The sequence below is a fragment of the Suricata suricatta genome, chromosome 8, assembly GCF_006229205.1.
Source record: "Suricata suricatta isolate VVHF042 chromosome 8, meerkat_22Aug2017_6uvM2_HiC, whole genome shotgun sequence".
Lineage (NCBI taxonomy): Eukaryota > Metazoa > Chordata > Mammalia > Carnivora > Herpestidae > Suricata > Suricata suricatta.
The window spans coordinates 89,625,464-89,638,674 of NC_043707.1; the positions used below are offsets into that span (position 1 = coordinate 89,625,464).

General features: G+C 42.8%; 1 protein-coding gene across 1 annotated transcript in view; it reads right to left on the reverse strand.

The window, feature by feature from the left end:
* Positions 1–273: 273 nt before the first annotated feature.
* The window catches only part of AK4 (adenylate kinase 4), a 69,518-nt gene continuing 56,580 nt past the window's right edge, over positions 274–13,211 (reverse strand). Inside the window, exons 4-6 of the mRNA XM_029949203.1 lie at positions 10,753–10,925; positions 7,600–7,718; positions 274–5,965 (exon numbers count right to left, since the gene is read on the reverse strand). Of these exons, the coding sequence (XP_029805063.1) occupies positions 5,851–5,965; positions 7,600–7,718; positions 10,753–10,925 (407 nt within the window). The 3' untranslated portion in view covers positions 274–5,850. The remainder of the gene's footprint in view (positions 5,966–7,599; positions 7,719–10,752; positions 10,926–13,211) is intronic.

Consider the following 13,211-nt stretch of genomic DNA (forward strand, 5'->3'; position numbering starts at 1 on the left):
CTAGACAAATAAGGTGCTTGAATGTATACAAAGTGAGGCAGGAGGGTGTTGCAGAAGAGGAGACTGGGGGTCGTGCTGCTTACATTCATGATCTTGCTCTGCCACCAACGGTCACCTCATCCAGGCAACACTGTGTTCTCTATTTTCCTCCTCTGCAAACTGGAGATAACAGTTGATAATGAAGTGGTCACAGAATAGCATAAATGAGAAGAGCTCTGAGGATGTATACCCTCAAGTGTAAAAAGCTATACAAATGTTAAATTAATTCACTAGTTATAAGCAGGAAAAAAAACTTTATTTCTATCAAATTAAAAAGTAGGAATCAATCTTCAAGCAAGATAATCAAAATAGTCAATAACAATTAACAGTTAGTTAGGAGGGCACGTACAGATTAGACTACAGGTTTCTGGATTCAGCACATTCACCCAAATCAAGAGGGCTGACAACTTTCACTGAGGAAAAGCAGTGACTCATCATAAACACACAACTTCTGGGAACTGGAGCTGACTTTTCACAGGACAGTAAACCGAAGTGACAAGTTGTCATTGGCTTAGAGAACAGATTTGAGCTTGAGAGGGGTCACAGTGAAACGCCATTGTAATGCAACAATTTCTCCAGAAATCTGTTCATCTCAAAAACAGGAATATATAAAAATCAGTAGTACAAATACTCATAAAACTAGAAAAACCCTCTAAGCCCTAACACCTTGGAGCTTACATAAAGACTGAGTTTTTTTTTCTTCCCTTTACCCTTCACTAAATTAAATACAAAACAGTTTGTTTTTATTTAGCACATTTCTGACGTCACAGCCAAAGCTTTAAAGTGAAGAAAGGTTTTATGAAATGGAATTAAACATACCCCAACCCCAGGGAGAACTGCAAGGTGCACTTGGTGTAACTTGGAAAGGTCACAAACAGGAAACCTTCTATTTCCAGGGAGACAGATGCTGTTTCCTCGAATAGCCCAACTATTACCTGAAAGGAATGCACATCCACGCCATCCAAGGGCTCCTGTCCTCTTGGAAATGTTGCATCATCTCCCTCCCTCCCTCCCTCCCCCCCCCCACACACTGATCAAATTGGGGGAATTCCCTGAAGCATACAGATAATGGCATTTCTTTTGGCAAGAACTGTGCAATTTGTTAAAAGAAAGATAAGGTATGGCATTTATGAGCAATTGTAACTATAGTATGTCTCAACAGATGCAGGAAGCAGATTTTTCTTCATAGTTGAAAAAGGGCTTCATGGTTTCCTGACATCTGGGTCTTGCACACTTTTCATCTAGGAACCAGACTGGATCAGTTATATGTGGAAAAAAAGTGATAACTTATGACTAGACCACATACCCATATTAAATTAAAAAAAAAAGGCTGCATTGCTAGGTTCTCCTTTTGAGACACCAAGTAGACCAGGGAGTTACTAAAAATGCAGGAGAATTAAAAAGAAAGCAATTCATACTCAGAACACAATGTGGCTTCTCTGGCAAAATTACGTGTGGCAAGAAAAGATACTGTCTTTTAAATGAAAGGTAATAAACGAAAGTCATCAGGTAGATATGAATGACTCCCCAGATCCTGTCACCCAGCCGAGTGCAGATGAGATATATGCCCTCTGTATATACAGTGTGCAACTACCACCAGGACCCACTGAGTGCTCATTTCTTGTCTCAGCACCAGAGTGCCAAAAGCAAAGATTCCAGGTACGATGAAATAACACTGGTTTGCCTATTAATTAGAATGGGGAACTCAAAGGAGGAAAGGGGGGGGGTCCTTTTGAATTTCCTGGTTAATCCCTACAGGTACATGAAAATACAAATTTAAGTGAACAGGATGATTGCAGTTTTTATACAAAGATGCAAGATAATGAAAACATCTATTACGTAGGATAACTACTGAAGATTTAATTAGACAATGCACATAATGCACGTAGCATTAAGCACCAAAAAACAGGAACTACTAAGAATGTCTATGCCTTAACATATTTGTAATTTTGTGGTCTTTATGATCTAAGCAGGGCCCCCAGCAGGCTGATAAGCTATTTAGACTGCTAACACTGAAATCAGTTTACAGTGAACTAAATTTTATAACAGTCTTATTTATGGTTTCACACAGGCTCCCTTCTATCTAAAGCCATCCTGTCTCAACAACCCTTTAAGTGATTGGGGAGTGAAGCCACAGCAGTACCTCTTTCCAAGAATCCCCCTCATCCATTGGCTGTTTTCACCTTTTTCCTTCCCTACCAAAGGGAGGGGCACACTCTGGGTAAAGCTGGAGCTCATCAGAGCTTGGCTGTTGGAGGGGGGTGGGGAGTGACCCTGGGCAAGGCGGGTAAGACAGGAAGCCCATCTCCCCCGGCTCCCACCAGGACTGTGCATGACAAGCAGTGCCACGTCAGATGGGAGGCAAAGGTATGGATGTGGCACTCAAGATCATGTTAATGTGCGTGTAACACAGGGAAGATGCCACATTGGGGGCTCCAGCACTTGCCAGCACTTCAGGATGAATGTTGAACATCAGGGCCTTATTTGGATGGAAGTGAGGGAGTAATTTCTCCTGGTATCAGGGAAGAAAAGTGAGTAACATCTGGTAACTCCCAGAAGCCTGCGTCTACAGGGAGCACTGTAGTTGGGGGCAGCTGAAGCGTAAAGGTCCCTTAGGGGCACAGCACCACAGACACCAAAAGGGTGGGTGAGAAACATGAACACAACTCCTCCACAGACTAGCCTGGAACCAAGCCCAGCCTACTTCCACAGCCTTTCATTTTATAAGTGAGGAGTTATGGAAGAAGATCAAAGGCTCAGATCTTCCTCTAGCAGCTGAAGGGTGGTGTGGGGGCGGGGGAGAGACAGTCCCACATAGAGCTGAATGTCACTTCCGCTACTACTGATAAGGCCACTTAGAAATACGAGCAAACTCACGCAGGCTCAGCACCCTGGGTCGGTTGGGACAGGACACAGATAGTTAATGTCCAGGAGCAAAGTCAGGCTGCAGAATCAGGAACCTGGCTGTGAGTCCGAGCTGCGCGGTCTACTGGCAGCCAGAGCCTGGGCAGGATGCGTCACACCTCTGACCCCTGCCTTCCTTGTTTATAAACGTGGCCTCGAGCCCCTCTCTAAGGATGCTTGAAAGATTAAATGAGTGTTTGCTAAGGTCCTAGAACTGCACCTATCACCCAAAAGGCCTTCAGTAAATGGTACTTAGTGTTAAAGGGTATTAAACACAGCAATGCTTCCAAGCTCTAAGTAAGTGGGAAACCTGTTCAGACAACAGAAAGCAAAATTAATTCACAACTGGCTAGAACACAGAATGTGTAGACAGGTAGGAATCTTATAGACACCCAAATTACTCTTTGCATAATTCTAAAGGACCCATATGTTTTACAGTAGAAGGAAAACCCAAGAAAAGATGGCCATTTAGCTTTAATCAAAATACTTTCAAGAGAATTTTAATTTTTTAAATAAAATTATTGGAGGAAAGGCTAGAGAGCTTGTTGAAGAAAATCTGAAATAGACTTTTTAAGCCACTGAACATGAAGTAAGTATCATCTTTCAAAGACTCATGGGAAAGGTATTTGTCTTGTTTAATGGTCTCACCAAGGACAGGGCCCTCACCAAGCACAGAAACAGCAAATGCCATTGAGACACTGAGAGGCTCCCACGCTGACTATAACTGTCTTTTCTGCTGGAAGAAAAGAGGGAAGTATGGAGGACTAGAGTGTGGCATCAGGGACTAGCCATTTCTCATATGTCTCTTGAAAACTCCAGAGCGAGTCTGTTAAACATGAAAAGAACTAAAGGAAGAGTGATGATTTTTCTACTTCCAGAAGGGCATACACTTTCCTGTCTTGAATTATCCATGTAACAACCTTAATGCTCTATTTTTCCTAGTTTTTGGAAATTGTCTCCTTGGCAGTACTAGTCTAAACTGTGCAACTTTTTTTCATTTCGGATTTGTTTTCTCTACACCTGTTTCCCCAGGAAACCTGAGCTTTACCTACAGGTCTGATTTTAACCCTGTCCCCACCAACTGGCATTCAAACCCGGCCCCTTCTAAAGCACTAGAAGTCCGTATCATGCACTGAGGTTTCATACACCTAACTGGGCATCTCCATTGCATAAACCCAAAAGGTAACATGGTGATTCAGAGAATGAGACCAGTCTATGTTTCCACTAAGGTAGTTAAAGAGCATTCACACGAAGGCATAGAGGAGAGGCAGGAGCAGGGCAGTATTTATAGGGAAGATGCAATCATTACCATATAGAACACATCTGCCAGGGACTGACTGAAGATTCTCCAGGATATCTTCAGAAAATAAATAATATATTGTAACACCAGAGACATGCTGAAATAGGCTTTTTTTTTTTCCTTCTCAGTATGAAGAGTTAGACAGAAGTCACTCCCAGGAATAGCAAAGGACTCTCCTTAGGGTCAATCATGATGCAAGAAGAGGGGCATTTATTTTTAAGGCAACAGGAATAAATTTCATTGTCCTTCCCAGAGGAGAGCAAGAATTACATTAGGTGGCCACCAAGCCTGGAAACCAGACGAATCTTTAATAAATGGTTTATTGATATTACATTACAAAGACTGACAAAACTGTATCATCTATATTTCTAGACTTAATGGCCACCCCACAGAAAGCATCTTTGGAATAGAAAAAAACAATTGAAGAATCTGTTTTCCCATTATCATAAAGCTGTCATGTTAGTCTGGGCACAGCTAGTGCAACATTTTCCTCAACCCACAGGCTCCGTTCCCTTTACCAACTATTTATAATACGTTTGGGTCACTCACAGAAGAAAAACACTGTCAGCATCAATATTTAGCAGCATTTCAAAATACATTTTTTTGTCTTGAATAAAAAGCTAAACTATTCTTTTAGTGCAGTAATTCCATATGGTCTTATTACTTCTATACACAAGATACGATCCTTTAACATTTATGTAGTATCTCTCACTTTTTTGAAGACTCCCAAAGACTTTGAAGATTTTATTTTTTCACAATAAAAGAAAAGAGCAGTGTCCACCCGTGAGGGTCATCCTAGCAGCATCAGCAGACCCTCTGCAGAGCTCAGTTCCTGGTGCAAGAAGCAACTGGACACCCTCCCCTCCCTCTTGGCTCTTAGGAAGGATCTGAGAGAGAGATAAAAGCAGTAACTATCTGTATTACTTGATAACCTAGGAAGGGAGAAAACAGATGCACCAGGATACAGTCTAATAAACATAGTAGAAGCAAATCCTTTCGTTCCAGGATGTCTGAAAAGGAGAGATTCTACGGAGCGTGGATGCAGGAAAAGGTATCACTCTGAACAGAAGAAACAAATTACGGAGAGTCACGCAAGGCCAGAGAAGCGACCACAAAGAGCAACTGGCTTCAATTGCACAGTCACCAGGAAGGGCCCACACACCTGAGAACTTGGGACAAGGCTGGGGCTACTGCCCTGGGTGTTCTCAGGCCCCCTGGTGCTGTGGCTCAGCAGCCTTTGGGGGGCGGGGAGAACCAGAGGCCAATACCATCACGTGTTAAAAAGGCTACTATGGCAATAACGTGATGGTCAGAACTCAGCTAGAGTTTGGGTCATACACCATTTGAAATCCAGCCTGTACTTGCTTTCTTGTGAAGGGCTTGAGACGTGCAGAGCCATCTTGGACATGTGTGGGTGACCCTTCTTTACAAAGGCATAGAAGAGCCTCTTCATGAACTCTTTCTACTCATTTGTTTCCATTTCAGTCCACCGTTTAGACTAGAAAAGCCGCTGCAAGCTATCCCTGCTAGCTTCTAATTTGGACACGGCACCAATACTACACAACAACTGAATGAATGACATCTTCCTGGTTCTTCACTGGTAGGGCTCAGTATGCTTCTTTGGACTGAATAGGTGTGATCTTGTTCGAGAAAAGCATGTAAACATAGGGCCAGATTTTGTTAGTCTCCGTCCCAGAAAATTGGTGAAGCACTCCTCGGCTCCTGAAAAACAAAACCCAACACACGAAGGCATTTTAGGTTCACTTTTTTTTTTTTTAAATTTTTGAGAGAGAGAGAGAAAGAACATGCAGGGGAGGGGCAGAGAGAGGGGAGACAGGATCCAGAGTGGGCTCCACACTGACAACAGCAAGCCCAATGTGGGGTTCGAACTCACAAACTGCACAATCCTGGTGTGAGCCAAAGTCAAAGGCATATGCTTAACTGACTGAGCCACCAGGCGCCCCTTAGGTTTCTTTTCAACATGATATTAGGGCAGGTGAAGATCCTGGGCATAAAGCAAGCATGAGCTCATGGTCTATCACACACACTGCTAAGTGCCAAAGCAGCCCCCTCAAATGTATCAACACCCCCACCTGGGAACACCTAAATAAGGACACAGCTTCTACAATTCTGGCACGCTTGGCATGATGCCACCTCTCTTCCTCCTGTTTAAAACATATCAAAGAGAGGTGCTTGTGTGGCTCAGTGAGTTAAGCATCTGACTCTTGATTTCGGCCCAGGTCATAAGTCCAGGGTTGTGGGACTGAGCCCTGTGACAGGCTCCACACTGAACAGGCTCCACACTGAACACGTAGCCTGCTTAACATTCTCTCTCCTTCCTTCTGCCCCTCTCTGTGGCTCATGTGTTCCTTAAAACAAACAAACAATCAGAAAACAAAAACAAGAAAAGAAGAACATATCCAAGAATAGCATTATATGGACAATACCAAACTTGCCTCCGTATACACTTTCAGAAAACAGATCACTGACAAACTTTGGCCTTATAAGACACTTATTACTTACAACAGATCACAAAACACACAATGGATCATAACAACATGATCAGGAACTTCTGATGTAAAAGCCTGCTAGATTATACAGGAACTAAAAAGTCAGCAATTGATTTATGGCGGAGGCTGTAGACAGCTGTCCTGATGCAGTCTGCAGAAGGATTCTGTTTGGTTTGCATGCTGTTAAAAAATGTTACTTGTTGCGAATATTTTTAAAAACTGGGGTTTCCCCTCTGACATACACACAGAGCCAGACTTCTGCCCCTCCTGAGAAACAGGGACCACTACCACTCTGGGCCCGAGTGCCCCTGTGGCAACAACTGGGTGACGCCACACAGCAGCTGTCACTCACCTGCCCAGATGTCACACAGCCCTCACCAGGTGTGACATTTCCAATGCCTGCCTGCCCCCCCGGAGCCATTTGAATTTGCTACCTGTAGGTTTTTTTAGCTTTAGCTTTAGTTTTAGCTTTATTTGGTTAAATTCCCTCCTAGACACAGCTAGTCAAAAGGTCCCTTCTAATATTCCATCCAAATGAGATATTGACATGTGGGAGTGTCAAAATATAAACCAGCACTTCAGCTCCTTAAAAAGAAGGACGAAAATAATTCTAGACGTACTTTTACAACCAGACAGAGAGGAGATCAGGTTTCGGTCCTTGTATTACAAGAATTTCAGCATAAAAGAACTGGACGTGCACACCCCCAACATTTCACTTGACCTTCAGGGGGGAACCGGGTCTTCCGGGTTTATCGAGCTTGAAGCAGCTCAGCCCAGCCTCCTTTCCAATGGGCGCCGCACCGTTTTAATCGGCCGTCCGCCAGGAAGATGTTGGGGCACACTCACTTGTATAATTCAATGACTGGCTTTGCCACATCCTTGTACTGTCTTAGCCGGGCAGCAACTGCTTCAGGTTTGTCATCCTCCTGCTGGACTAACGGTTCACCAGTGATGTCATCAATCCCCTACAAATACCAGAGAAACCAGTTAATATGTCCAACAGCAGGGCCATTCCATAGATGGAAAACTTTCCTGTGCAAAACCAAGATAGTCACCTTTGACTCCTCCCACATGATGAATCAGGCCTGATGACAATGGTAATAGTTAAAGTAGTTGGGGGGAAAAAATTACACTCTTAACACTATGTTAACCTTATTTCGTTGAGAGCTGACCTTAAGTCTTTATTAACTTCTCAGATCTTTCCAAGCATGTTATAGTATATATAGGTACACGATATTTTCAACTTATAATTTAAAACTCCATGCTGCCTCCCCCCAACAATTAACAACCTTTAGACACGGTCACGCTCTCTAAATATTCCTAAAATTTCCTTGCTTTCTAAAGTTTGAGTTGTTAATAAGGAAAATAAATCATCTCAAAGAACCAACTTGTTTACACAGGAGAATGCTGATCTAGGAGAAGGTTATCTCTCTCCTATCTGTGCTAGTTTTCAAACCCTTCTCTGAGATTAATCTTACTCAGGCTATTTTACTAGATCACATAATGACTTACCTAAAGATAGATTAAAATAGACATGAATCATACACCCATGATAATCAAGAACAAACATTGAGAACTGAAAAGATGCAATTCTAGGAACCTGATTTTTGATGTATTTTAACCTACTCAGGAAATATACCTACTTAGAAATGGCAACGTGCACATATGAGGATCTTGCCTCCCGTGTCCAGGGCTATTACTCACCAGGGGAGATAGTCACAAACATAAATCTGTCAAAAGGCAGGCTAGAGCAGAACCAAAGGTTCAGGCAACTCAACTGGATAATCAGAAACCAGCTATAATAAATTTGAAACACACTAAAATTCCATTACAGCTCAGGGCCTTGGGCACATCATTTATGCTTATGATTTACTGATGAGCCCCCATAATCATCACATGCATATTCCATGGCTGGTACCTGGACACACCGCGAGACACGGGGTGGGGGAGGGCTGTACATTACCTCCACTTTCATCTCCTTGACTCTACTTACGGCAAGCTCAGAAGTCACTTCCAGGACCTGAGAGCACCAGTAAATAGAACAACTGCTTCTAGAAAGAGCAGACTGATGCTGGGGTGACAGCATCCCTCCTTCCAGGGGGACCTGACCACAGTGGCTGGTAGAGGTGGCCCAGGCTAGCGCTGTCACTGCTGATTTGGGGGGCAGCACTGTAATAACTGTGGGTGCTCTCTTATACCCAGTCTTTGGAAAGCACCTTAGTATTAAAAATTCTCAAACTTTAAGACGACCTTTGCTTCAGCAGGGCTAGGTGGAGCTAAAATGTGAAACATCTGTTTTGGACTTCAGTGGATATTCAGAACCCCCTTTTTCCCTCCACCACTTTCCCCCTCTACTTGTTTCTTGAGAAAGAAAGCAGGAAGGGACTTAATAAAGGAATTCCAGAAGTATTTATTATATTTTTAAAAAGGCTTCTGGGGCACCTGGGTTGCTCAGCTGGTTAAGCACCGACTTTGGCTCAGGTCATGATCTCATGGTTCGTGGGTTCGAGCCCCGAGTCAGGCTCTATGCTGACAGCTCGGACCCTGGATCCTGCTTCGGATTCTGTGTCTCCCTCTCTCGCTCTCTGCCCCTCCCCCACTCATGCTCTGTCTTTCAAAAGTAAATAAACATTTTTTTAAAAAGACTTCAATGGGCAACTAGTGTTTAGCCCAAATGAACAGGACTCCCTGGAACTTTATCAAATCTATGGCACTCAGGATCTGGGAAGGCATCCTTACCCTCTTGAAGTTGGTTTTCTGTAGTAATTACTGACTATCAACATTCAGGTCTACCTATTCCATAAACATTTATCCAATGAGATACAACTGTCACCTCTTTTGAGATTTGGAGGATTATAAATAATATGATCTACCTTCCAATAATTGGACTTAAGAATCATATTGAACTAAGCCACATCTTTACCAGAAAGAACAATACAATAATTCTTTAAATGAATTCATTAATTTAAAAAAGTTTCTTGGGGCCCCTGGTGGCTCAGACAGTTAAGCATTTGACTCTTGATTTTGGCTCAGGTCACAATTTGCTTGGGGCTCTACACTGACTGCATGGAGCCAGCTTGGGATTCTCTGTCTCCCTCCCTCCATCCCTCCATCCCTCTCTCCCTCTCTCTCTCCGCCCCATCCCCACTGCACACACTCTCTCTCTCTTAAAAATAAAACACTTAAAAAAACAAAAGTTTCATTAAACATATACCTTTATATATGCTTATTTTATGTAAATGTTACCCTTTTTGACCTTGTTACTCCTCCGTCTTCCCCTTTCACACCCTTACTCCCATCACACCCATGACCCCGCCCACTCTGACCTCAGTTCTTCATGCAGACCCAGTGCTAACCATTGATTCCTGTTCTTATGAAGCCAAAGAGCACATATAAACACAAACAGTTATTGTAGAAAGAAAGTCACTTTTACAAAACTGGAATCATTGTGCTATTTGCTTTTCATATTCAGTAATACCTGGAGGAAATGTTTCTTCAGGTCAAAGACTATAGCATGAAGTCCTTTTTACTGACAACACAGTATCTCAAGATGTAGATATTCTCTAATTCATTTTATCAAACCCTGCAAATGAGCATCATTTTTGTTTTCAGATTTTGTTTTGTTTTTCCCTAAAATCAACATTGGAATAAGCATCGTTGTATATATGATCTTACCTATTAGTGCTTTCATTTCTATAACCCATGCTTCCAGTGGTGGGTTGAATGAAATATGTATTTAAAATTTTTAATGTACATTGCCAGGTTGCTTTTTAAAAAGCCTACAAATACTTCATATGCCTAATAAAGATGACAGTACCATTTTTCTCTGCGATAAATGTTATAAACCTGAGTTTATAACCACTAGTCAATGAGAAATTTCATATACATTTGGCCCTTTTTGAATCATCTATTCATCTATTCCTATCCTCCCTACACTTTACAACTGCAGTGCTGTGCCTCTGTCCTGTCAGTCTGTCCATGGGCTCTGCCTAGACTTACATGCACATGAGGTGGGTTGAAGTCCAGGTTATACACCCTTCCACTGGGAGGGTGAATCCAACGTCGGCTGAGACGATCTTTGAGTGTTTCAAATGGAATGTTCAAAGTGATCACTAGATCCAGCTCGCAGATTCTGTCCAGGGCTTCCGCCTGAACGAACGTCCGAGGGAAACCTAGATGCCAAAAACGAAACATATCAAATGCCAGACACCGCCCAATTGCCATGAGTCAATGGAATGTTTGTGGTGGCTGAATGATCAAATCTATACACGTGCCACCCTGAATGAGGCTTTTATCAGGGATTTACGTCTACCTCCTTAAATTCAATGCTGGAAGGAAAGGGGCTACTTTAAAACCCAGTTTTCCATTAAGGAGTCACATGACACAGAGAGTACACTACACTAAAAATCACTAGACGGGTCCTAGCTTGGCTCTTCACTACGCATGTAACCCTAAGCAAGTTACTTCACCTCCATTTCCTTTTCTGTTAAAGAAGTGAAGGGACAAAATTATATTTGTGTCCTTTTATAGCTTTAACTGCTGGTAAGTATATTACTTTTAGGCTATCCCCAAAATTATATATACATATTCATGTATATATTTTTTAATCCATTTCTTACAGCTTACAAAACTCAACATGTGGTCTGCAATCTAGCACAGTAACCACAGTAATGAGAAAAAGCATTTAGGAATATTATAGCAATTCCACAGTGATTTTAAGTCTACTGAATCTAAAATTTATGCTTGTATTTGTGGTTTTCTTTTAATTTTTCTAGTAATTTGCTCTTGTTGTATTTGATAAAAGGACTGCTCTGCAATGGTTTGGGGCGGGGGGAGAAACTGAACTTTCACTACAGATAGTTTGTTCTAGGCTTCCCTTGGAGCTCATATTCTAATTTTTCCAGTAAGGAAAATTATCCAATGGTCTTTGCAGTATCCAACTTGTGATGTTGTTTATTACAGAAGGCTGTTTATTACAGAAGATGGAGTTACATCTCCTCCAAAAAGACACACGAATAGAGAGCACCCAACCTGGGGCATGTGTTCAACTCTACTGTTGTGACAGGGACAGAAAAGGCAAGTTCCAACCGAGGGAGAGAAAGCTTATCCTGCAGGGCAGATCTCCGTTCACTGGCTGTCATGTGGCTAACCCAAGGTAATCACAGGTCCACAGAAGAAACTGCCTTCACATTCTTGTCTGCTGTCCTCCCGCAGCCCATCATGCATTCAGACTGGTTTCAACAGAGAAATGGGTTATTTCTAATTCTTTTTAAACGTTTATTCAGTTTTGAGAAAGAGAGAGAGAGACAGAGCCTGAGTGTGGGAAGGTCAGAGAGAGAGGGAGACAAAGAATCGGAAGCAGCCTCCAGGCTCTGTCAGCACAGAGCCCAATGTGGGGCTTGAACCCACGAACCACGAGATCATGACCTGAGCTGGTCGGATGCTTAACTGACTGAGCCACCCAGGCGCCCCTAGAAACACGTATTTCTAACTCGCAGCCCAGGTGTCAGCTAGGCCAAGAGCCCGGCTACCTGTGTTGTCTCCTCCTCCCACAGTGACTCTCCAGCTAAGCATCTTCTCCACAAAAAAAGGCACCCACACATTGGGAAATTATGCTAGTATGCTCACAGTGGTTTTCTCTGCAGTGGAAGATGGGGAATTCCTTTCTATTCTTCTAGTTTCTAATTTTTTTTACATTGAGCACACAGTGCTTTCAGAATGGAAACAAATGCTGCCCTTAAAGAGCTGCTAAGTATATATATTTTCAAATCTCAATATAATTTTAGACCTAGTTATGATTACTTGACGTTTCAGAAAAGTCCAGATAAAACCACGCCCCCTTTAACTTTTCCACCAAATTCCTTATTGAATACTATACGCGCCCTCAACCAGATCCTTTTTTCCACCTCCCTCTCTCCAACAGCTCACTCTAGGTCAGACTGGGACTGCAGCAGAGAGAACTCTGGTGGCAAACCTGGAGTCCCAGACTAAGTCTACTTGTCAACTTTAGCCTAACTGCCCCTATACTGTGCACCACAGTCTGATTTAGACGATGGGTTTCCTGAAATGGGATTTAAGATCTGTCTTACTCCCTGTGTTATTCTCTGGCACTGCCTAGGACATTCTAAACTGAAATTCCAGCCAAGTGAGGGCAGTGAGTCTTCCCCAGAAGGGGACTCTCTGACTGCCAGGTCCTAGAGCTTTCTCTGCAGAGCCCACTCTTCATGAAGGCTTCAAATTGACAACTGGAGGGGCACCTGGGTGGCTCAGTCAGTTAAGCATCTGACTTCGGCTCAGGTCTGAAGCCTGCTTTGGATTCTGTGTCTCCCTCTCTCTCTGCCTCTCCCTTACTCATGTTCTATCTCTCTCTCTCTTTCTCTCTCTCAAAAATAAACATTACAAAAAATTTTCAAACTGGCAACTGGAGTTAGATGCCTGCAGCCAAAACAACCCCAAGA